General features: G+C 38.0%; 3 protein-coding genes across 4 annotated transcripts; 2 read left to right on the top strand and 1 right to left on the bottom strand.

Moving 5' to 3' along the window:
• The first annotated feature begins 321 nt into the window (after positions 1–321).
• Positions 322–6,043, top strand: LOC106536299 (neurexophilin-4). Its single transcript, XM_014033507.1, has 2 exons — positions 322–525; positions 4,771–6,043. Exons 1-2 carry the CDS (start codon positions 448–450, stop codon positions 5,617–5,619), a joined length of 927 nt encoding a protein of 308 aa, XP_013888961.1. The 5' UTR covers positions 322–447; the 3' UTR covers positions 5,620–6,043.
• Positions 6,044–6,075: 32 nt separating this feature from the next.
• Positions 6,076–16,445, top strand: LOC106536297 (serine hydroxymethyltransferase, mitochondrial). 2 transcript variants are annotated; one of them, XM_014033505.1, is made up of 12 exons: positions 6,076–6,202; positions 7,785–7,985; positions 10,963–11,042; positions 11,979–12,179; positions 14,038–14,119; positions 14,216–14,338; positions 14,417–14,556; positions 14,641–14,803; positions 14,922–15,021; positions 15,319–15,474; positions 15,690–15,797; positions 15,871–16,445. In XM_014033505.1, exons 1-12 carry the CDS (start codon positions 6,170–6,172, stop codon positions 15,996–15,998), a joined length of 1,515 nt encoding a protein of 504 aa, XP_013888959.1. In that variant the 5' UTR covers positions 6,076–6,169; the 3' UTR covers positions 15,999–16,445. The 2 variants fall into 2 exon arrangements, with proteins under 2 accessions (XP_013888959.1, XP_013888960.1); XM_014033506.1 differs by lacking the exon at positions 11,979–12,179.
• Positions 16,446–20,056: 3,611 nt separating this feature from the next.
• Positions 20,057–24,891, bottom strand: LOC106536296 (NADH dehydrogenase [ubiquinone] 1 alpha subcomplex subunit 4-like 2). Its single transcript, XM_014033504.1, has 4 exons — positions 24,746–24,891; positions 22,507–22,592; positions 21,187–21,247; positions 20,057–20,676 (listed from the first exon to the last, which is right to left on the bottom strand). The coding sequence occupies exons 1-4, from the start codon at positions 24,785–24,787 to the stop codon at positions 20,620–20,622; spliced, it is 246 nt and encodes an 81-aa protein (XP_013888958.1). The 5' UTR covers positions 24,788–24,891; the 3' UTR covers positions 20,057–20,619.
• Positions 24,892–25,193: the final 302 nt, after the last annotated feature.

The following is a 25,193-nucleotide window of genomic DNA, read 5'->3' on the forward strand; positions in this document are numbered from 1 at the left end:
GTGTGTGTGTGTGTGTGTGTGTGTGTGTGTGTGTGTGTGTGTGTGTGTGTGTGTGGGGCACAGCACAGTTTCAGTCATCAATTAGCCCTCAGCAAATTTGAATTTCCCTCTTCTGGGTTCTTACTTTTTGAAAAAAATGTTGCTGAGGTAATGCTTTTAAAAAGTATTTTGCTCATATTAAGTTGCGTGCCGTGTGTGTGTGTGTGTGTGTGTTTCTGTGTGTTGTGTGTGTTTCTGTGTGTTGAAGAGAAGAGTAAGAGAGAAAATGAGAGAGAGAGAGGTGGGGGGAGCAGAAGCTCAGCAATATAAGGAGGGGGGAGAGCTGAGCTTCTTCTCTTCCAATCTTGCTGGATTTTTTTAAGAGTCTGTTCCAGCAGGGAAGTGAAAGATTCAGGCTTTAATCCAGTAAATCACTCGGACAGAGAAACAGAGCGATCTGCTCTCTGGATGGAGAAACGCTGCCGCAGAATGAGGAGTCTGGGTTTGAACTTTGCCATCACCTGTTTGTGGCTCCTTCCCTGGACGGTGAGTGTGTTCTGCTGCTCGTTATTTACAAAGTCTTCATGTTTCTCACACTGCAGGCAGAGCAGCTCACCTTCGCTCTGCTTCAGTGACACAAGGAATTCCTGAATGACAAAGACTTATTTTCTTTTTTACTTTGCTCTGCTCGTCTCCCCATTGCTGCTCTGAAGCACGAGGAAGACTCAGAGTTGGTTCTGGAAAGTTGAAACAAATACTCAGCTTTACAGTCATTATATATTCCTGCAGAATCTTTTATATATTTACATTATAGCTTAGTAATAAAACACTTTTTAGTCTCTAAAGTTTGATTCTTCACATGTTATGCTATAAAAGCTATAAAACATGAAGCAATCCTGAATTATATCGAAAGGAGCAGATTAAGAGTTTACGGTTTGTATTCAGAAATGTGGGTCTGCATTTAATGTAAACGAAACATTTTGATCAGAGGCTCATCTGCAGCTTTTAGTCAACAAATCTGAGTGCAAATAAATAAAGCATCACAACTTTTAACATGTCACCACTGCTGATATTTTTTGTCATTTTTGAAAACAAATGCAAAGATTTTTGATTTCAGGGCAGAGAAAACACCATCATAAGAAAACGAATTGCGCTGATTTTGTCACCTTATGACTGTTTCTGATGATAGTGAAATTAGTGCCTTTTAATTTTTTTATTTCTTTATTTTTTGCTGTGAGAGTTTTGAAAAACAGTTCCAGTTTTATTTGCATCTAACATTTGACTTTAACTTACATTGTCACGTGAAAACTTTAAAGCAACTTCAGTCTTTGTCAGATCAAAACATAGTTTTCAGACTGATTGTTGCTTCAAATATTCTCAATCTTTTTACAATAACAAACCTGAAAATCTTCTCAGCTTGTGGTGAGAATCTTCTTGCCTTTTAAACAAAACAAACACTCCCCTCAGGTTTTATTATTAGTATTTTTTCAGCTTTTGCCTGTGCAGGTGCTCTCTCACATGTGTTGTGCTTGCATCCACTCCTCCTCCGCTGTAGCTCAGCTGCAGTCATTGTGCTGGCATCTTGACACTGAGCCGGTGACACGGCTGTCACATCCTCAGCTCCAATTAGAACAGGTGAGAACAGCACAGAGCTGCAGGTTCTGGGGCCTGGAACAATGAGCACAGCTGGAGCTCACCTGGGTGCAGCAGGCCCAGACTGACACAGGCTGCTGTAGGAGGGAGGGGGGGAGCCAAGCATCTCATTTGTCTGTGAGAAATAATGATACCCTCGCAGCTGTTTATCCCCAGGTTCCACCTAAACTTTCTGTCTGCTCTGACCACGTAATGATGAGCGGTCCTGCACAACAAGTGTGAAACACTTTTTAACATCAGAACCAGCATGAAGAGTCCATCGCACCACAGGATTATCTCCTGCTGTCTGTTCGCAAAATGTCTCATGAACCAGAGGGTGGACTTCAAGAATGTAATCATTTCACACATCTACGGGTTAACTTTCCGAGTAAACCCAATTCAAGATGGCCACCAGTGTGGGGCGCCAAGTCTAAAATAAAATGCTAATATCACTGACACATTTTCATTATTTAGCTCACTTTTTGATTGTAATATCCTACATTTTGAATTTTCAATTTAGCTGTACCTAACCGCTGTTAACCCATAATTACTGGAACCACAGCTGTGTCTGTCTGTTAGCAGAATATCTCCTGAACTTCTAAACAGATTTTAATGAACCCCTCAAGATTTATTGAATGGATGCACATCTGGTTAACATTTAGCGTTGCCCTAATTCAAGATGGCTGCCACCGCTTAGCCAACCCAAGCATAGCTATGACTCAGTCAGTTCTGCAGATACTGAGCTGCAATTTGGTGTCAGTGGCCGATAGTCATTCTCCACACTTTACACACTAACATATCATGCAAGATCTTGCAATATAAGGTTTTAACAGAAAAGAACAACTTTGTCCTTTTTCAGCACAAGTCTAAATCTCTCACCTAACAAATGGCTGGTGATAAGCAATCATGGAACAAATTCTAAGTCCTTAATTAAAATGTAATTTGCGATGCAAACTGTACAGCAGTGTTATTTAATCAAATCTGTATTCCCCACGTTAACATCCTCGCCAATGATTTTATTCACTTAAATTTGTGTCTTTTGTTGGACACAACAGCAGGAAATTGCCTGATTTTAAAAGTGTTATTTTATTATCTAAGAGGGTTGCAGGCTGGAAGAAGCGCTCATATCTTTCTCTGTGATTAATGTTTTATTCTGTGCAGTGGTTAATAAAATAAAGCAACACTAATATCTTAAAAATTATACAGCATTTATCATTGTAACGGAATTAAACAGCAACATACAACCTCTGGAAGACGTTGAATATTACTGCTCTGTCTTGTTTAATTTTTATGAAAATGCACAGTTTCTGTGCGTGTTTTTATGCATGATGTGTAATACGGATAAGACTGATTCACAGAATAGGAGACAATAAATGGAGATGACATTTTTAAATATGACAATTATCCAAAAAGATTCAAAACAACTCCAAGAAGAAAGAGGACATGAGTAGAGATGGAGGAAATTCACCAACAATACAATTCTTAATCAAGTATGCAATCTGAACCTACATAAGAATTTAAATAAGGTTATTTAACGAAGGAAAGAGGAGAGGGAATGAATGTTGAACTCTATGTTGTAATTATATATAATAGAGCATATTCTCCAGCACATTGATCACCAAGTCGTTAGATTCATTCCTTCATCAAGGTTGGATGAAAGAATGATTGACAGTTTTAACAAGCGACCAGGAGACCAAGGACAAACGGACAAATTAAAAAAAATGAAAGTTTTAATCTAACACGCCTCCTTGCCTAAAGGAAATAACCTATCGATCCCAGTCAATATCAATTCCTGCTCTCCGTTAGAAACAAAACACTGAATAATAATTATTTTAATCGATTTATTTGCAGCTTTTTATAAAGCTACAGTGAAAGTGTCCTTCATGTGTTGTCACGTTGACGGTCCATCCTTTCTGTCACTTTCAATTGATTTATTTTGCAAATTCAGTGTTTGTGCAGTCAACATACTGATATTAATGCTGTCTGTAAGGATTTGTTCTGACTGTATTGAATGGAACTCTTTTTTTACTTTTTATATTTAGTTACTGAAACCAAAAGCACCACCACGGGTTTGGAAAGTTGACACCCTTTTCCACTAGTGCCACCTAATGTAGTGTCGGTACGGTCAGTGTGGGAACGGGTCAGTTCGGGTGCTTTTCCATTGACGTTCCAGTCCAGTTCCAATGGGTGTGTTTTGGGCATTTCCACAATCCGAAAATCGTCGTCACACATATTTGCCTGATGGTGGCGGTCATGCTGTTTGTAGGCAACCATTAAACGTAGCAGTAGGTTTGAACCGGTTTGAACTGCTCCTTCTTCTGGTCCTTAATCATGCGGTAATCGCACTTCAACTTTTTCAGTTTGTCCCGACGTTGCTGCGGGGTTCTCTCATTGCCAAGAGTGGCCATCAGCTCCGACTTCTCCTTAAACACTTTTTTGTTGCGAGTCGACCCATCTGGCTAACTTTGAATTTTCTCCTCTGCCACCAAGCACAAAAACTCCTGCACCTTGTATTGGACCATGCTGTGGATCTCTGTTCTGCCATTGTGAATGTTGCTGCTACAATTGAAAAAAATTGCGCCTCGCGTTGTTGTTGTAAAGGCAGCTCAGACGCAACCAGTGACTCCACCCCTAACCAATCAGTGACGAACAGTGTTCTGACCTCGCATTTTGGTGTCGACTGGGACCACTTGAAACCACAACAAAGTAGGTACTAAAAACGGACTGGTTCCATGAATCTGGCCTAATGAAAAGGGCTTTGAACCGTACCGAATCAAACCAAGCCAGCCTGAACTGGTTCTAGTGGAAAAGGTGATGGTTGTGACAAAGCTGAATTAAACTGAAGTAACTCCTGTGCAGGTGGATTTATTAACAAATTAGGAGACACAACACCGTCTACATTAAGTACACTCAATATTTCCCTGTTTCTCATACCTAAAGAGGAAATAAAGGCATATTAAATTCAATAGTTCAGTCATTTCAGACTCTTCCTGTAGTGTAGGTCAGCAATGACTCTCTAACTTTTCTTATGGTCATGAGCTCAGGATCTCATTATTATGACTCATTTTCAGTGTTAAGGTATCACAATGGTGACCAGTTTACTTATTTTGAAAAGAAAGGTTCATATGTTTTGTTTTGTTTTGTTTTTTTTCTGTACAGGTACAAGAGTCTTTAAAGCCTCTAGACCTGAAAAGTGACCAGTGGAGGGAGGGTGAAGCAGCAGGAGGACAAGATGCTGATGGAGCATCTTTGAAGGTTAAACACGTCTCCAAAGACTTGCAGATCATTTCCACCAAACACAAAACGCCCACTTACGGTTCACTGGGTCCCTACGGCTGGCCCCAGAACTTCTCACAGGCCCCCGACCAGTTCCTGTACCGGCCGCCTCCTCCCAAATCCAAGAGTCCCGCTAAAACCTCCCCCAAGGCCAAGAAGATCCTGGGCTGGGGGGACTTCTACTTTAACGTGAAAACCATGAAGTTCAGCCTCCTAGTGACGGGGAAGATCGTGGACCACATCAACGGAACCTTCAGCGTCTACTTCCGTCACAACTCGTCCCGTCTGGGCAACATATCCGTCAGCATCGTCCCACCATCCAAAGCTGTGGGATGGGAGGTTCTGGATAGCCCGGCTCAGAGCAGCCAGATCAGAAACTCAGTCGTGTTTCCGAACCTGACATCCCAACTCTCCAGCCCCCCTCAGTCCACCAGCTCTGCTCCCCCCGATCATCAGAAACCCCAGAGGGACGTGATGATGGTGACTGAACTCAACTGTCGTATAGAGTACCAGAGAACCAACCGGTCCAAGAAGACCAAGCCCTGCATGTATGACCCGGGACAGACCTGCTACTCTGAGAACACCCAGTCCCAAGCTGCCTGGATCTGCGCCAAGCCCTATAAGGTCATCTGCATCTTCATCGCCTTCACCGGCACCGACTACAGGCTGGTGCAGAAAGTCTGCCCGGATCACAACTTTCAGGCAGATCCAAACCAGCAGCACCTGGGATGATGAGCTCAGAGACTCTGGAACTGTTTATACTGTACATTCCTCATGCATCCATCAAAATCTCATCTTTAAACAGCAAAGACTAAAAACTTAAAACACGCTGAACAAAACAACTGCAGTTTGAACCAAAACCTTCACATCAGCAACATGAAACTGCTCTCATCGGCCCAATTATCAAGAACTTTTAGACAATAAGTTTTCTGCTGAAGCTGTTCCACTTAAAATTCACCAACATGAATCACTGATTTCTTTTGACAATCTCTTAGTCAGTCACTCAAAGAAAACCCTGTACATATTTAGAAACGTTTCTTTTATAATTATTAACAAAAACTGACTTCAAGTGTAAATTATTTATTTAGCAGTTTTAAAGTGCTTACTTTTTGGATGTTTTTCTCTTTAAAGAACTCCTTCAGTCTGAGATAAAAAACAGATATTTTGCTTATTTTATCAGCGAGTCAGACTACGCATGTCCCTGGCTTCCTTCCAGTTCGATCTCAGTTTCACTCTTTGAACCCTGGAGGTTTTTCATTTCAGACCTCAGGCTGTCTCAAACATGCTTTCCTTGTCGCTACGGCAGGCCTTGCGGGTAAGTACATTTGTCTAGTAATTCATTAAAACAGATGCAAAATACGGCTTTAAGGATTTTTTTTTCTTTTTGCATGTTTGAACATTCATTAATAAGTCACTGAATGTTACAAACTTAGGTCAGCATGTCACATTCTTGCTTGCAGAACTGTCTGCTTTAACAGTGTGTGTGTGTTTTTTTTCTATTTTCAAACTGTCTGCAAAACAAAAATAGTGGTTTTGTCCACGAGCTTCAATTTTTTAAGGACATTTAACTGAAGTCCATGCATCGAGCAATACTTAGAGTTAGAAAAGCTCAATTTAACTTTTTTATAAAGCACAGTTAAAATAACCTGAGTTGTTTTAAAGTAAATACTTGCAAAACACAACTAAAAAATATTAAAATAAAAAACATTATAATTAATTTAATGCAGAAAAGTATACATTAGGGGTGCAACAATACAGAAAATTCACGATTCGGTTCGGTTCAATACTTTAGTCTCACGGTTCGATATTGTTTCGATACAAAAAAGAGAAATACCCTTTTTAACTTGTGATTTATGTAAATTAATTATGAACATTTGTTTAACCTCAAAAGTACAGTTTTTAAATTAAATGTTGCTGAAACAGCAAATTTTCCAGCGGATCTTCTCACAAAAGTGCAGCCTAGGTGGAGTAGTCGAACACAGATCCACTGATCCTTTAACACAGAGCACCTTCAGAAGACAAGTGGATCAAATAAAATTTTAAAAAATCTGTATTGTTCGATACAACTGTGTATTGAACCTAAAGCGCTGTATTGTATGGTTCGATACCGGTAACTTCCAAAGTATTGTTTGCAAAAATAAAAAAGCCAGAGAAAATAAACGTATCTTTAGCTGCCTGTTAAAAGCTCAAAACTGAGATGTGTAAAATATAAAAACTGATGATTTGCAAATCTCTCTAACTTTCATTGTCAATGGAACACTATAAAAAAACAACGTTTCTACTAAGAAACTACAATTTTCTGGAAAAAATAAGTCTCAGTTACAAAACGGCAGCGTCGACCACCAAGCAGCAGCTGCAGGTCTGGAATTTGAAATGAGTTCAGTTTCTTCTTCTCTAAAGAAAATTCAGCTTTAAACAGTAAAAAGCTGCAAACACAGGAGTGATGCTGTCTGTCAAAGATGAGAGAAGACTTCCATTAACAGATATTTCTACTTTAATCTGCGTTTTGGGCCAAAGCAGCACGTACTTACAGAACATTTGGACAAACAGAACACTTCCTGCAGTTTTTCACTCCCAGCATTTCTATAACTGCTTCACGGAGTCACATGTTTGTTTCACTGCTCTTTATTTGATGGGTTATTTCAAACATCAAAAGGCACATTATTCTGTCTCTTTGTTTCTGAACCTCTACAGAAATGTGTTAAAGTAATTTTGGGGGACAGAATGTTTGTTTTTTTTCTCTGAATGCATTTCCTTAAGAAGGTTTCAAAAGACAGTATTATGAAAACAACACAATATTGTCCAGGATGTTTGTGTTGAAATGTTTTAGACTGATTATTGATCAGTTTGTTTGTTTTTATGACCCTTCTGTGTTCATCCTCTCCCCCATGATGCAGCCCCTCATCCTAAGAGGTTCGGGGTGTTTAGGGGGGAAAGAGGGTCCGGTCACCTCGGAGTTGTCCAGAAAAAACCTAGGCAGTGGAGGCGGTGGATGGACCGGACAGGAGACCCTTTCCCAGGATGACCCAGAAATGTGGAACCTTCTGCAGCAGGAGAAGGACAGGCAGTGTCGGGGACTGGAGCTCATTGCATCAGAGGTGACACCCACCATTTAATAAAAATAATAATAATAAAATTAAATAAACAGCCAGGAGACTGATCTGATTTAAGGGTGAAGAAGACTGGGAGGCCGAAATGAGAGCTGGCATCAGCAGGAGAGTGTAGAAATAAAGTTTCTGATTTAAAAAAAAGGAGCTGCAAAGACAAATGTCCAAAAACACAAACAGAGTGACCAAAATAACACAAAAGAAAAGAAAAGAAAATCAGACAAAGTGCTTTTATTCTATAAAAATTTAGACTGAATGCTAAGTTCTAAATGATTCTGCTGAAATTTGCTGAAGAAGCTGAAACTGGAATAAAGATTAACAGACTAAAATCAGCAGAACTCAAGCTAAAATCACAAAGAGCTAAAAGCAGCAGAACAGTAACTAAAATTAGTTGAATTATGCTAAAGCTAAAAAGGGCAAAACAATAAGTAAAATAATTAGAAAAACCTATGCTAAACTAATAGTCAAAAACAGATGCTAAAGCTAAAATTAAATTAACCATTAATTAAATTTAGCTACACTCAGCAAAAAACAGGACAATGATAGCTAAAAATCCAAAAGTTAAAGGTAGTTTCAAGGCTATAGCTAAAAGTAGCAGAAGGTAGCAAAACAAAAACAGTAAGCTAATGAAGCAGATTTCACAGCCATTGATGTTTTTAAAGAAACTGAAGCGACCTTGATGTATTTCGGGTAATTTTGTTTTAAATAAAGTTAAATATTTTGGAAAGTGTAAACGTTAAAAACACCAAAGACAAAGCCCACTATTATCAATAAAGCCACGTGCTCTGATATTTGAATGGGTTATATTGCAGAAACTGTAGTTTGATGGATGAAGAACACAAAGATTTGGTGAGGAACGAAAAGGTGAAATATTCATTGAAAGAATGAGATACATATAAATAAATAAATAAATAAATAAATAAATAAATAAATAAATCTAAACTACAAGACCATAACATTATGAAAAAAACAATTTCATTAAACTTGCACCTTCCTCTGCATTTTCAGGTTTAATTAAAACTGTAATGAGCACCAGCTTGTTGTAAAAACGTGATATTTGTTTAGATATTTGCTCTGTACTTTGACTTTGTGCTGCAGAAACAGCTGGTTCTGACAGGTAAGCTCTGTTCAGACCAGTATTCAGTAAACCATTAAGCTGGTTTGATTTTAGTGAGTTTATTATTTTCAGGTTTAGGGTTTACTTTTGGCTGGATTTTTTTTCCATTTTGTTTTAAATTATAACAGTTTCATGCATCATGTTCTTGATACTGTGAAGATCAGCTGTTTAATGGTAAATGGTACTGAACTTATAGAGCGCTTTTCAAGTCCCTCCGGACCCCAAAGCGCTTTACACTAACAGACATTCACCCATTCACACTCACATTCACACACTGATGATGGCAAACTACACTGTAGCCACAGCTGCCCTGGGGCACACTGACAGAGGTGGGGCTGCCATGCATCGGCGCCACCGGACCCTCTGACCACCATCAGTAGGCAAGGTGGGTGAAGTGTCTTGCCCAAGGACACAACGACTGAGACGGCTGGACGGGGGATCGAACCAGCGACCTTCTGGTTCCAGGACGACTCCCCTAACCACTCCGCCACAGGTTTCTGTCTGTTTTTAGTTTTTCGTTGTGTTTTGCTTTTCTTCATTTTCTTATTTCACTTCTGAGGTTCATGTTGATAAGGTCCAAGTTTGCTCTTGTCTTTTTGTCGAATCACTGTTAGAGGCAGTAAATTTGTTCCAGTGTTGTGATTTCTGCATACAAAGGGCCTTATGATTTGATTTATATAAAACTTTCTCAATCTACTTCACTGTCTGATCAGGCTTTGATAGTTTGGGTCCACCATCTTTTTACATCTCAACTTAACACATTTCATCTTTTCCTTTACTTTTTGTTGACTTGTTCCACGTGATCTATAGTTAATATGAGCTAAAACAACAAACAGGAGTGTTATCATTCAGCAAACAATGTGTGCAATAGATCTAATTTGATCGACCGTGTGTCTGTAAATAAGGAAAGCTTGTGCTGAGGAGAAGTGCATTGTGGACCGGAAGGTATAAAACAAGAAAAACAAGTTTTTTTCTGCACAGGGTTCTTCCTCAGCACTGAAAACAAGAACTGAACTGTTTTCTGAGGCTTCGTTGGATTTTATTTAGCTGATTTAATCTAAGCTGTGTGTGTGTGTGTGGGGGGGGGGGGGGTCTTCCACAATTATAAATCTACAGCTCCATCAGTCACAATGATGTTCTGAGAGAATTTCATCTTCAAGTTCTGTCAGTCATTCTCCTCTGCAGTTCCCCTCCCAGAGGAGTCTGTTTTTTTCTACAAGAACGCTGTCAAATTATCCCATTACTTTCCTCAGTGATGTTTTTTATTGATCTGCACATTTTGAGTTGAGATGTGGGGAGGAGGGTTCGGTGTGTGTCAGGATGGAGTTTTCTTTTCTGAGACAGGGGACTGGATTTAAACCTTACTATATGATTGAGCGATCCCCGAGCTGTGACAGGCTGAGTACAATAATGAGACTTTGGGAGGAGGGGGAGAAGATACAGAGGAAGAGTCGGAGGAAATATGAGCTGAAGTGAGAGTGTGAGAAAAAAAGAAAAACTGACACATGAGGAAAATTCATTTGCATTCACTGCTTTTCTCTCTCTTTTTGCAGCTCTCGCTACAGTTATACAAAAGATTCAAGGCAATTTTTATTACATTTATATAAAAAAAATATACAATCCTCTTTATGATCTTGTATCACACAACTTGGGTTTGTATTCTGATTGTTTCGTCTGGGTTTTGTAAGAGACGTGAACTTAAACTCATAACTGATTGTTAATAATAATAATAATGTGGTTCCATCCTCTTTGTTCAGTCTTTTCTGGGTAAACAAAGACTATTTTTAGGAAGTGACAGTGTTCTGATTTGTATGTGCAGCTTTTGACAGTTTGCTCTTTTGTTTTTGTCAGAACTTCTGCAGCCGTGCAGCTCTGGAGGCACAAGGCTCCTGTCTGAACAATAAATACTCTGAGGGATACCCTGGACAAAGGTAAACACAACAATCAAAGATCATCCTCACTGACGTTATTATTATTATTATCATTATTATTTTCAGATTTTGTCAAATTTAATTGAGTGGAACAGCTGAACCTTCAGTGTGGACCTGAAGGTTCTGGATGATGCCATTCACTAAAATAAATTTCAGTAAACTTGACACATGATTATGCAATACAAGGCAACACAGCTGCACAGGAAGTGGTGCAAAATGATGACATGCAATGATAATGACCCCATTTGAAACTGAATAAAACATATGTGCTGTATTCTATATGGTACAGTAAACTGAGCAAAAGTTTCAGTCAAAATTAATTTAGCTGTACTAAACCTGGCAAAAGGCTTTAGGTAAAAATACCTAAAACCTAAAAGTAGCACACTAGAAAATTATGTCAAAAGTTTAGGTAAAAGTAGCACAACACTGGCGAAATGCAATAAAATGTTGGCTAAATGTAGTACAACACTAGCTAAATACAGTAAGGTTTAACTAAAAGTAGCACAACATTAGCTAAATGCTGTAAAAATTTAGCTAGAAGCTACATGTAGCTAAAAATAGAACAGTACTGGCTAAAAGTAGTAAAATGTTAACTAAAAGCTACAAGTACAACACTCAATATTTTGAAGGATTTGAAGAGATCTCAGTCAATGTGTTTCTAGAAAGATATTTTTTGAAGAGTATGAACGTTACTAAAATTAAAGGTCAAAGCACCTATCTTCTGAGCTGAACAAAAAGCAAAAAATATGCACAAATACTTTGATTGCAAAAATATAATTGCGAAAAAATTAAGACAAACCTATCATTGCAAATGCTGAATCAGCGTTCGCCACAATAATACAACCCAATGAAGGAAAATAAGCAGCAGTTCATTATGATCCTGTGGAATCCAAATAGTCACAGTCAGGTTTAACTCAGTGTGTGAGAACTTCTCAGGTACTATGGAGGCGCTGAGGTCGTCGACCAGATCGAGCTGCTCTGTCAAAGGCGAGCGCTCACCGCCTTTGGTCTGGATCCAACCCTGTGGGGCGTCAACGTGCAGCCGTACTCCGGATCTCCAGCTAACTTTGCAGCCTACTCGTCTGTGCTGCAGCCTCATGAGCGCATCATGGGCCTGGATCTGCCTGATGGAGGACAGTGAGTGAACAAGGCATCTACTACTCGATCCCTGTGACTTTGAGGAGTCATTTTAAAATTTTAGTTTTAACTTTCAGAGCACTTCATGGTCAGGCCCCCAAATACATACTGGACCTTCTGAAGCCTCTCTGTCCATCCAGGACTTTGAGGTCTTCTAATCAAATGCTGCTGGTGGTCCCTCGAACCCATTATAAAACCAGTGGAGACAAAGCTTTTCAGGTGGTGGCCCCGAGGCTCTGGAACGCTCTCCCTCTGTCCCTTTACTGCTCAGATTCTACTGACTCTTAAGAAACATCTTAAGACATTTTTATTCAGACAGGCTTTTAGTTAAGTGCTTTTTATTGTGTTTTAATTGTTGTTTTTATATCTGTGATCTGTTTTATTGTTTTTAATTATTTTTGCTTTCTGTGAAGCACTTTGTGATGTTTGTCTATGAAAGTCCTGATGCATCTCAGTAATCCAGGTAAAAAAATCAAAATGAAAAAAAAATTGTGTAGGTCTTCTGGACGGGTTAAGAACCCGTCCAGAAGACCTACACAATTTTTTTCTTTTTGTCTGTGAAAGGTGCTATAGAAATAAAGTTTACTTACTTACTTACTTACTATCAGAGACATCACCAATTGTTTAAAATGTTGCAATAATTGGTTTAAAAAACTGATCGATAAAGGTGATAATCAAACAAAACCTTGTGGAGGAAATCTATGAAGCTCAATTGGGTCCTAAAATTTGTTTAAAAACTTTTTTGCTTGAAATTTGAAACAAAACTGAAAAATAAAATTAGAATCTGAAAAACAAATTTGAAACTAAAGATTTTTTGAAACCGATAATAAAGAATGTTCATAGAAGTGAGAACTGGAAATGTCTTTAAAACATCACTGATATTTAATGTTTATGTTTATGGTTTGATAATTAGCATTCAGGAAATTATCATAATGAATTTGTCAATATATTTTCCCCATTACATAAGCAGCTTATATCAATGAAGTATGTTATTGTGGCAAATAATTAAATGTATGGTAGGCCGTTGTATCATATAATTAACATAAGACATACTGTTGTATCATATAATCAAAGATGTATGGCAGGCCGTGGCATATTATGAATAAATGTATGGCAGGCTGTTGTATCATATACTTAACTGAAACTGGAAAAAATAGAATCTGACAAGTAGTTTTTAGTTTTTAAAATTTCTTTTTTTTCCCAGTTTCAGTTTCAAAAAAACCTTTTTGAACAAACCCGATGATCCCAATTCAGGCAATTCTTTTTACTTGTTTTTTCAAAGTATTTTTGTTTTATTTTTGTTATTTGAATCTTTTCTACATAAAAATGAATGACACTTTTTAAGGCCCAACATCAAGTAGGATTAAAGGGATAAATTCTGAACCTGTCATTGACTGAAAACCTCTTTGAAATGAGCAGATTTTTAAATGACAGTCAGAGAACAGGAAGAAATGAGCCGCTCAGGCTTCACAGTCAGACTCTGTATAAAGTTAATACGATGGCTGGCTGGTATCTACCTTTTATGTAATACAGTTTTATACATTTGCAAGAAGTGAATATTAATAGATTTAACTACTTTTACTTTACATCTCAACACTTGTATTGTTGATAAACACACATGTTGTAACATTTCAGCCTATGCTTGTCACTCTCAAAGATTCACAAATAAAGCAACCATCCATAACATTATGACCACCTTTCTGACATTGAATAGGTCTTTCTTTGGCTACCAAAGCATCCACGGTGCCACGATGAGCCAACTGACTGTAGCAAATCCTTTAGATAATCTGTGTGTATCCACTTTTAGTCTTCCATAATCTCAGTAAGAACGAACATTTTGTTTTCTGTCTTATTTCAGCTTGATCCACGGCTACATGACAGACACCAAGAGAATCTCAGCCACCTCCATTTATTTTGAATCCATGCCTTACAAGCTGAATGTGAGTAGAGTTCAAACCTTTCTAAACTAAGCTGTCAAGGAAAATTTTGAAACAAGGGAGACAAACGCTGTTTTCTTTCTCTGCCTGTGTTTTCAGCCGCAAACGGGTCTAATCGACTATGAGCAGCTGGAAAAGACGGCTCGCCTCTTTAGACCCAAACTGATCATTGCAGGAACCAGCGCCTACGCTCGCCTCATCGACTATTCACGCATGAAAAAGGTTCACCATCCCAGCACCTGCAGCGTGGCAGAGTATGAAAAAAAAAATCAGTCTTTAGTGAGCCTGTGTGTCTTTCAGCTGTGTGTGGAGCTGAATGCGTATCTGCTGGCAGATATGGCTCATATCAGCGGTCTGGTGGCAGCTGGAGCTGTTCCCTCCCCGTTTGAACACGCCGACCTGGTCACCACCACCACCCATAAATCTCTGCGGGGAGCAAGGTGCATGCATTGATCACAAAGTAAAAAAAAATAATAATAATAATAAATGGGATCCATTTTTATTGACTTTGTTTCACTCTACAGAGCCGGCCTCATTTTCTACCGCAAAGGCGTGCGATCCGTGGACGCCAAGGGTCGGGAGGTGCTCTACGACCTCCAGGACAGGGTGAACTTTGCCGTGTTTCCGTCACTTCAGGGAGGACCACACAACCACGCCATCGCCGGGGTGGCTGTCGCTCTCAGACAGGTCCAGATCAGTGCTCAGCAGAGATAAATACATAAAGTTTTTGTACCTTATGTTTAAAACGTTCACGTATTCCGAGGTGGAGTCCCTCCGTCATGCAGGATGCCGTGTGTCTCTGCAGGCCTCCACTCCCATGTTCAAACAGTACATTGCTCAGGTGCTGCTGAACGCCAAAGCCATGGCCAGCGCTCTGCTCAAGAAAGGCTACACCCTGGTGTCAGGTGGGGGTTTTAACATAAGCTAGGACATATGTAAAAACTTTATATTTTGACAAATATATTAAAAATATGAAATTATATTCAGAAGCTCTACTGTTGCTGCACGTTCCTCTCAAATATCTGATGCAATGTTTTGTTCTTCTCACTCCTGCAGCCTGTTTTGAATTCTGTTTTTATGAATTTAGATAAGTTCACTTAACTTTAACTCCACAACTGAATGGAAAAAAAAGTCTAAATTTGAAGTGAGTCAGCATGAAAGTGAGTTTATAATAAATCAAACTGTTTAATCTTTTTTTTAAGGTGGAACAGACAACCACCTGGTTTTGGTTGACCTTCGACCCCGTGGGATAGACGGGGCTCGAGCTGAGAGGGTCCTGGAGTTGGTGTCCATCACAGCCAATAAGAACACTTGTCCCGGAGACAAGAGCGCACTCACACCAGGAGGACTCCGACTGGGTAAAAACAGATCCATCCATCCATCCAAGATCTTTTACCTGCTTCTTTCTTTCAGGGTTGTGGGGGTCACTGGTGCCCATTCCCAGCAGACACTGTGAAAGGGCCAAGGAACACCGCGCCGAAAAAACCCCAAATCAGAGCTGTAAAAATCAAAACACTTCACACTTTGTATTTGTTTTATTTTAAACGGTTTGTTGTTATTGGTTTATCTGCAGGAACTCCAGCTCTGACGTCTCGTCAGTTTAAGGAGGCTGATTTTGAAAAGGTTGTGGATTTCATTGATGAAGGAATCAAGATCGCGCTGGAAGTTAAGAAAAAAACTGGTGAGGTGGTTTCTTTTGGTTCAAACTGGGCTGATGCAACTTTTGTTTGCTTGAATTTAGTATCTCCTGTCAGGAAACTTGGCCACCTTCAAGTCCTTCCTGCTGAAGGACCCGGACACCGCGGTGAACATTGCGGAGCTCCGCCAGCAGGTGGAGCGGTTTGCTCGGCCCTTCCCAATGCCAGGATTCTCTGATCATTAAAAACACAGCAGATAATGAGCTGTTTCTCTCACAGTCCACCAGTCTCCTGTAGAACTGTGATGTCAAACCATTTATTAGGTCCTGTGTACTGCTACATGTCCTAATGACAACATATCAGATGATTTATCAGTCTAATATGATGTAAACATGTTAAAAATGACAGATTTCTTGTTAATTTCTCCCCCCAAAAAAGCATAATATGGTAAAATGGTCCTTTACATTTAAAATTTTATAGTTTAACATCTGTAATTGGTGTATTTTAATTATCAAATATTCACTAACAATCCAAATATGAAAGCTTTTATTTATGTTATGTTTTTGCCATAAATGATGGCTCGTGTATAAACAGATACTGAGTGTTAATGTACAGCAAAAATATAGAAAATCTTAATAGGAAATGTAGTAATTATGATAAATGTCATGTTAATAAATAAACTGATCTTTTTACAACAGTGTCATGTTGTGAGTCATTTAGTTGCATCTTAACAGTAACGTGTTCTTTAAAAGTCAAACAAAAATAATGTAGTTTTTCATATTTGTGAACAGATTTTGATTAAATGAATCAGATAATTGGTGTTTTGACATGTCTCATCCATATTAATAATATTCAAAATAATAATAAACAACAAGCTAACAGTAACATCCTGAAGTGAAGGTGATGTTTTGTAAACTTTCACATCAAACATGATGTTAGTTTTTAATTCTGAGGAAAGTGCAGTTATTTTTGTTTGTTCTGCATTTTGTCAACAAATGAGTCATGCAGCAAGACTGTGTAATTTCTGTGTAATTTCTGTGTAAAAAGTCAACGTTACACAAAAAATACGAAGAGTTGAACATTTCAACACCACAGACATCTTTCCTCTTGTCTACAAACTATTTTCTGTAGTTTTTCTTTTTCATTTTTTTCTTTTTATTAACTGAGAAAGGGAGGAAATCTGTAATAAATCTTACTCTAATTGCTAAAACTTTCCTGTAAATGTTTACAGGAGCCTAAACAACTGCTTCTGTGTCACGGATGACAGGAAAACTCTTTTCGTAATGAAAGGAGGAGCCTCTGATTTTACAAACTGTTTGAAGAGATGGAATTTCCTCCAGTCATTTCCTCTCATCTATTTCAGGGAACAGAAAATAAAGTCGATCCCAAGACAGTTGTGACAGGAAGACAGTCGCCTCAGAGGTTTTTGTTTTCATTTAGTTTTGAGACACCTTTTGCTTGTGATTTGGATTCAACTTCAAACGCCTGAATTATTTCGTTTGACTTCTCAGAGTCAGAAAAACTGTCATGAATTACAGACACTGACTTGGCAACATATTCAAATATAAATGAAAAGAAACCAGTTTAGGAGAATAAACTGCTGCTACTAAATAAATGAAAAAAGTTAAAAAAGTAAAACAAAAAGTAGCCCAGATAAAATCACATGAATCTGATAAATAAATGGTTTTATGACATAAAACAACTTCCTTGGAGCTTTTTTCTTACATTTTTATGAGCCGTGGGAACATCAACAATGTTTGTCTTTTTTAATACACATCAGAAGCTAAAATGCAGGATGGATGGATTTTCTTAGGAATCTAAGAAACTGACCTTAGTAAGACATATAGGGGGAAAAACAGTTTGGACACTTTTTGTGTTTTAGATTTTAGTGATATATTCTTTGTTTACTGATCAGGGGCTGCAGTAAACAGACATACTATCAGAAAGACTTAAAATCCTTCACCAATAAAACTTCTGAAATCACATTTCAGTTTATTTAACACTTAAATCTTAACACACTCAGAATCATAAAGTTTAGTCTCACCTTTAACTTTGTTTTAATCTCATTTTTATGTTTATGTTTTTCATCATGAGAAAGATTTTTACAGACTTGTGAGGAAATAAAACAAAACAGGACATCAATCAGCCCTGAGGACAAAAAAAAAAAAACCCTAATTGGATATTTGTTTTGTTTTGAATCAGACATCTTTGTTTTCTAGCCCACTTTTTGTCTTTTGTTGTTATTGTTGTTTGTTTGTTTGTCCTCAGATGACGGCCGTTGCTTCTGTTCCTGACAGAGGAATGTCTCCGAGGCTCCGAGGACAAAAGGCAGCTGAATCGCAGGTCAGAGAGACGCAGACCGTTCTCAGCTGCAAACACAACAAACACACACACACACACATACACACACACACACACACAGACACACACACACAGAGAGAGAGAGAGAGAGAGAGAGAGCAAAATTTCTCACGACCTGAAAGCTGCTCCGTGTCAGGTTTTTAAAGTTTTTATAACTACTTTTAGAAAATCAATTGAGCTCAAGTTTCCTCACACAAGTTCACTTCCTGTTATTGCCACTGTAATCTACTATAATCTACTGTAATCTACTGTAATCTCTGCAATCATCACAAAAATGGTGAAATAACAGTTTGTTATTCATACGTCTTTATTAAAACACAGAAAAAAGTAAGCCTGAATGATTTTAAGGCTTAAAATAAAACGCATCTTCATATAAATGACAGCTTTGTTATGTTTGGAGATTTTTCAAAAACAAAAACGCAAATTTCTTGAGTTATTCTCTACATTTTGCTTCCAATGCAAAAAGTTTTTTTTTTCAAAGAGCTAATTGTCAAAACAGTAGATAAACTGGAGGATCTCAGGATTAAATGTTTACCTGCTTCTTGAAGTGACAGTCTTTGAATGTGCTTCATCTGTTGTGGAAGAGTTTGTTTATTTATGTGATTGTTTAAGTGACACATTTTTTTGTCCTTCACATGGCATACCCAAATATATAAGCTCGTTATACAATTTATGGTCATAATGAGACATAAGGAGTGGACAGAAAACCGTAAAAAGTAAACTCCTGCCTCCCAAAATAAGAAACTCACTTTAGTTGGCTTAGAGGTTTTTGTTCTATTGCTGCTTTTATTTAGTATTTTTATGTTTTTACATGCATGTTTTAGTCTTTTGATGTTTTACATCAGTGGTGTCCAAAGTCGGTCCTCAAGAGCTGGTGTCCTGCATGTTTTAGGAGCTGCCCTGGTTCAACAGAGCTGAACCTAAGGAGTGCTGCCTCCTCAGTTTGCCGTCAAGGTCTGCAGAGGTTTATTAATCAAGCACTTCTTAGGTTCAGCTGTGTCGAACCAGGGCAGCTCCTAAAACATGCAGGACACCGGCTCTTGAGGAGTTTTACATGATGAGTTTTACATGTATCCACTGCCTGTTTAGTGTCTTTTTGGCACCTCTAAATAAAATATATTATTGATATTATTAAGAATAATGATAATAAATTAAGTTTTGAGAGGCCCTCAAAGAGAATAGAGAAATCAAAGAAAATATAGTGCATCTCTTGTCTGTTCATGTATTTGATTTAGTCAGATAATTAAATTGTTATTTCAAAAAGTTAGACCGTAAAAATCAACCTGTTGTTTCCTTCTTGAAACTGAGGAACCAGATGTTTAAAACCCCATTTCTGCCATATAACATTTAATAATGTGGTTTTACTTCCAGTCGTCTGGTTCTTCATGACTCCTGTTAGGATGACTTTAGGCTAAATGTTTTTACAATCAGCTCGTGGGTGATGTTTGCACTGAATCAGCGTAAACAAAGTCATTTTCTGGTCAAAGGATGGAAACACGACTCAGAGTCGGTTTAGTTTGTTCAGGTTCTGCTGTCAGCGTCACACAGAGGATGTCTGTTCTCAGTCCTGTCCGTGCTGTCGCTGATCAAAGGCTGCTCGCACACACACATGCACACAAAAAACACACACACATCATAAGACTCTGACTGACAGCTGTGCTGCGAAGATCTTTATCTGACGCAGCTCCACGCAGGTGTTTGATAAAAGCTCACCTGTCTGTTGAAACAGTCGTGTGTGAAAGAAAAACCCTCCATGAATGACAACAAGTTTCTTTACTGATAAAACCCAGTCTAATCAACACACTGACAGAGTAACAGTTGAATTTGGTGGCAGCTCAGTCACGTGTCGAACGTTTGACCCCGAACAAGTGACATGAATCATGCAACTTTATAAAATACTTGGAAAGTTAAAAATGTAAAGAAAGGAAGATTGATAAACTTGTCAGTGTTAGTTTTGCTTCAAATCTTTATTTTGATGTCTGGAGCCTTACTATGAAAATATTTGGATCATTTTCTTTATTTTCCATGCTTTTTTTTTCTTGCTGTTGAATTGATTTTTGAGCAGGATGACAGATGAGAAACAATCTATACAGTAAAATTACATAACCAATGCATTTTTAACATATCTACAAAGCAAAGTATGATTTTAAATACAATGGAAGCTCTGATCAGAGGTTCTGGTAAACAGGAAGAAGCTGCAGGAGCACTTTATTATCCTTCAGTAAATGTCAGAACGAATGCCTCATTATTCACTAAACATCTGCGACAGTCTGGGTCACATTTACCTGGTGACCAGCAGCATTTTTATTTTTATTTTTTTTGGAAAACACACAGGCTCAGAAACACTAAAGAGTTTGTTACAAGTCCTGATTTGGGATCCAATTCACCCTCCAGTTACAGTGTCGAGGTCCGGAAGAACGGGAAGAGAAAATCAGACCCCAGATCAGATCCTTTTGGATTTCTTTTCTTTTCTTTTCTTTTCTTTTTTACTCCAGTTTGTGAGAATCAGAACTCTGGACCCTCCTTCTTCAGGTTTTTGTAGTCTGTGTTGATGGACATAAACTGTAGAAGAAAGAAACACTTTATTTAACAATAATCCTCAAACTGCAGCTGTTTTAGTTTCTAGAGCTGAAAGTCATTATCATAAAAATATACTTTAATATAAACTCACACAAAACTGCTGGACAGGGGTGTCCCGATAGCAGTTTTTTCTCAAACCAAATACTTCAGTTTGGGTACTTGTTGATACCAGGTACTGATTTAGAACTGAAGCATTAGACAATGACTTTAAAAACATTTTTCTTTAACTCAGAACAAGGTGGTTGTCCTTTCTTACAGGCCCACAGCCCCTCTGACTGGATCAAACTTTTCAACTGTGCATGCAGCTGACTGAGTATCCACTCCGGTATCAATACTAGTATTGGTATTGGTCTCGGGTATTGTGGCGTTTTGTATAAGTACTTGTAAAATGCTAGGTTTAACATGTTACTGCTTGTCATCCACAGCAGGGCGCTGTAGCACCCTCAGCACCCCCACTTCCCATTGGCCCGGTTTGTGTGTGATCTGGGTTACCTTGTACTGGTACGTGGGGTCGAGTTTATTCCACGGCTCAGGGTTTTCCTTCCTGTTCCAGCTGAACACACAAACACAGAGAGTTGTAGAAACTGAGCCTCTTTGGAATCCCAAAGGAACACATGAGGGTAACTGTAACTAACCTATACGTTTTCATTTTAATGACTCAACTCTTGAGGGTAAATTTCAGAACACAGTTGTTGATTTTCCAAATTTTCTATCTAATTTAATTTAATTTAATTTAATTTAATTTAATCTAATTTAATTTAATTTAATTTAATTTAATTTAATTTGTACTTTGCAGGTAGTCCAGGCTTGTATTACACATTCAGTATTCTCAAGTATACTTCAAGTTTTTGTATTTTGGTAATTGGGACTCATGCCGCTTTTTATTCGCACTTCCTTTTTCTCTTTAAATCTGTTTTTTTATGTTTGAACTGTTTTTATTCTTTGTTTTTCTATTTTTACCCTATCTGTAATTGCTGATGACACATCAGAATATCCCCACTGAGGGACAATAAAGGCTATTCTATTCTATTCTATTCTATTCTCTAGTCTAGTCTAGTCTAGTCTATTGTACTTCTAACTGATTTTATAAAAGCTTGTAAACAATCACTGTTGCAAAGAATATGTATTTTATTAGCTGCATAAAGGACAAGGCAGGTTTATTTAAGTAACTGCATATACAGTATAATGAGATTTCATAAATGAACAATTTCGTTGACAGGAGTTCGGTAAGAGGAAGTGAAATGTGAGCACCAATAGAATGAAATTTAAAGTGTTTGTTTGTTTTTCCCCCAGGTATTAAAATTTGTATGTCAGGAAGAAATAATAAATAAGTAGAGAGACATGGGTCTCTGGTTAAATAATTTAAAAGTATGATTACAATGTAGATTTCGCCCTGTTTATCTCATAGAGCAATTTCCTGTTTATTTTATCTTCTGTACAGGAATGACAGTGACAGATTTAATCCCCAACTAAAAGTGTTTAAATAATTCAAACACTGAAAATGAACATGTTAAAAAGGCAAAATGACAAATGAAACATTATCAACAACAGCTGCACTATTTTTATTCAATTCTTATCATCGCAAGTGCAAACTTAAACCACAAACTAAAATCTGTATCAGTTTATCAAACATCTTTTTAACATTTGATTTGATTTATCATTTCTGAGCACAAGGGACAAATTAAAATGTATTCCTAGAATTATTAAGCTCAAGTAGCTCAAGAACTGGTTTTATTGATAGACAGAGACTCAGACTGTTGCAAAAAAAAAAGGGGGTTTGAGTAAATTTAATGAAAGGTTTTAGGGTCTTACGTTACATGTGGACCTCTGGCCAGCCGGATCAGGTACACGAACGCTCCGCCCATCCCCAGGCAGATTAAGAACATCTGAGGGACGATCTGAGGAGAAACAAATAGACACAAAAACATCAGGGTCCTCAGGTGCATTTTTTACATTTTTCTGAAAGATAAAATAAATAACCCCTTATTAAACTCTTGGTTATGGAATTTGTCTTAACAATAAAAACTTAACTTTACAAAAAAATTGTCTGGTCCACCTGCTGTGGAATGAAAACTGTTAAATTATTGTCAGACTTGCTGATTTAAAAAAACTCAAAATAATGTTAACCAGTCTTATAGCAGGAATAAAACAATATTTTTCAACTGAATCATCCTCGGGCTCAATGAAACAGGAAAAGCACATGGATTTATTTTGAGAAATGTGACATGCTTTTAATTCAGCTGTTTGATTATTTGTTTATTTGTAAATTATCCCCAGCCGTACGCCTCACGTCAACCATTCATTTGTTTAATTTATCGTGCATTTTAAATTAGACACTCCAGTTATTCTCCACAAAGTTCAGCAGAAAACTCAAAGCATATTTTTTGCTTGCTCTGTGGTTTAAATCAGGATTAGAAGCAGCAGCTCAGAGGATTAATTAGAGGTCTGGTCAGGCCACAGCGCAGGTCCTGTGGTCCTAATGAACCTGATGAATCTGTGGCTGGATGTAGGAGAGTGAAAGGCAGCATAATACATACGGCATCTAAAACACTATTATTTTTCTGGGTTTTCTATTTTTTGACTCATTTTTGGCGTTATAAGCTCCAAATATTGTCATCAAACTGGAAGTGTATTTTTAATACTCCAGCTGGTCAAAATGACTCACAAAGTTTAAAAATTCTAGAAACAATTTTGTTCTTTGTCCTCATTTTAGCCTAGAAATTTTTGACCTGTAGTTTTTGCACAAAGACGGCCTGAGACTTATTTTCAGTCTCCTTTTTGTTCAGTCAGGGAGTGACAGACATTGGTTTGTGGTAGCCATGGTGCTTACAATGAGCCACTGGCAGCTGCTTTCCCATTTTTTTATTTTGGTTTTTTTTGCACTTCTTATACAATCCATACATCACAATATTGGCCTTTTTTTAACCTTAAGATTATTATAAAGTCCTGTTGGGATTAGGGGCAGTAGCTGCATCAACACTTTTTAATCTGTTGATCTTTTAGTGACACACAAGCCTGATGAAGCACTCTATAAGGGTTCAGGAAGCAGGTTTAAAGCTGCTGAATGATGGTTTGGTGCTTATTTTTAATTATAGCGACATAAATTATTGTTTTTTTATGCTGTACCTTCTGTAGTGATCATAAACTCTAAACTAAAAAATTGTAAACTACTTTTTTGTTACATGTATGAGCCAGTGTATTTGGTTTTGAGCAGAGCATCAGTTTCTGTTCTCGTTACCCAAAAACTCATCCGTCTGACTTCCTGCCTGTCGCTCGACTCGAGCAGCCCGTCTCTTTCTCTCCACCTGTCTGTCCTTCACGAAGGAGGTTTTGCTCCCTCTCCTGTCTCAGCTTGTCTAGTTTTCAGTACGATACACCAAACTGAGGAGCTCTGCTAGTTGTCATCCTTCTTTTTCTCTCTCTGGGGAGGAGAACGATGTGAACCTATAATGCTCTGTCACTCCTCTCTGTGACAGTGGAGCTGTTTTTAAAGAAAAGTCTGAAATAATCCCCTCATAGGAGGGGAAAAAATCACTATTTTTAAGTAAACTCTTTTCCAAAATCTGGTTTCCTAAACGAGTGGATTTAGTCAGTTTGTGTTTTAGAGGTTAATCCTGCCTCAGTTGCTGTTAAAAGCAAACAGGAGCAACTGAACTGACTGAATTAGAGCTCAGAAAAGATTAGGCATGATTAGACTTCTCATCATGTCCTCTGCCTTAACTGAATCCAGCATCACACAAACAAACAAAAAGACTCATCGGTCCATTTAAAGGAACATCAGGTCAGTTTTATGTATTCAGTTTTTAAGTGAGCACAATTAAATTTAAATTAACCTATACGCTTCCATCTGACGCTTTAACTTAGAACCAGCTGGAGACGAATACTGGAGACAAAAAATCATTTGTAATAGTAAAATTAAAAGAATCGCATGTTTCTATTCTATGTACTAAAGCAGATTTTGAGTCAGTTTTCCAAAAGCTTGATGAATTTCTTCTAAAATGTAAAAAAAAAAAAAAAAAAAAAAAACAGGAAAGAAACGTGGCTTACTCACTCCAGGGTGCCTCTTTGCGTGTTCGACTCCCATTCGAAACATCAGGGCTACACTTGAATTAACTTTCTGTGCAGAAACAGAATAACTCAGAGGCCCAACAACCACTGGCTTCGCACAGCCGGCAGGATTTAGACCTGTTGCTCTCTGAATATGGAGCAAAGCAAAGGGGAGGAGGAGGAGGAGAAGGAGGTCATTCTCATCTAATTACAGCCACTGCTGCTCCCCTATTGGGTGATTAAAGAAGACTGTTGAACAGTTTAAATATACCGGTAAATGTTTTTTTTTTGTTTGTTTTGTTTTGTTTTTGTTTTTGTTTTTTCTGAAAGATCCTCTTCCCAAATCGTTGAGGTTTGTGTCGTTTGAAAAAGTTGTGTTGGTTTCTGCAGAGAGCTGGGAGGTTTTGTTCTTCGTCGTGATCTTTTGCAGTCCCTTGGGGAGTCCAGAGGAG

This window comes from Austrofundulus limnaeus, unplaced genomic scaffold, assembly GCF_001266775.1.
Source record: "Austrofundulus limnaeus strain Quisiro unplaced genomic scaffold, Austrofundulus_limnaeus-1.0 Scaffold1759, whole genome shotgun sequence".
Lineage (NCBI taxonomy): Eukaryota > Metazoa > Chordata > Actinopteri > Cyprinodontiformes > Rivulidae > Austrofundulus > Austrofundulus limnaeus.

What these genes read in the sequence shown, in the direction of transcription:
- LOC106536296 (XM_014033504.1), bottom strand. Translation starts at nt 24,787, where the DNA reads ATGTTTCGAATGGGAGTCGAACACGCAAAGAGGCACCCTGGA. An exon ending in GCCAGAGGTCCACATGTAAC is followed by an intron (nt 21,248 to 22,506) that starts GTAAGACCCTAA and finishes TTGTGTGTTCAG; the next exon opens with CTGGAACAGGAAGGAAAACC. An exon ending in ACCCCACGTACCAGTACAAG is followed by an intron (nt 20,677 to 21,186) that starts GTAACCCAGATC and finishes TTTCTTCTACAG; the next exon opens with TTTATGTCCATCAACACAGA.
- LOC106536299 (XM_014033507.1), top strand. Translation starts at nt 448, where the DNA reads ATGGAGAAACGCTGCCGCAGAATGAGGAGTCTGGGTTTGAACTTTGCC. An exon ending in TGTGGCTCCTTCCCTGGACG is followed by an intron (nt 526 to 4,770) that starts GTGAGTGTGTTC and finishes TTTTCTGTACAG; the next exon opens with GTACAAGAGTCTTTAAAGCC.
- LOC106536297 (XM_014033505.1), top strand. Translation starts at nt 6,170, where the DNA reads ATGCTTTCCTTGTCGCTACGGCAGGCCTTGCGG. An exon ending in ACCAGGAGGACTCCGACTGG is followed by an intron (nt 15,475 to 15,689) that starts GTAAAAACAGAT and finishes GTTTATCTGCAG; the next exon opens with GAACTCCAGCTCTGACGTCT. An exon ending in GGAAGTTAAGAAAAAAACTG is followed by an intron (nt 15,798 to 15,870) that starts GTGAGGTGGTTT and finishes ATCTCCTGTCAG; the next exon opens with GAAACTTGGCCACCTTCAAG.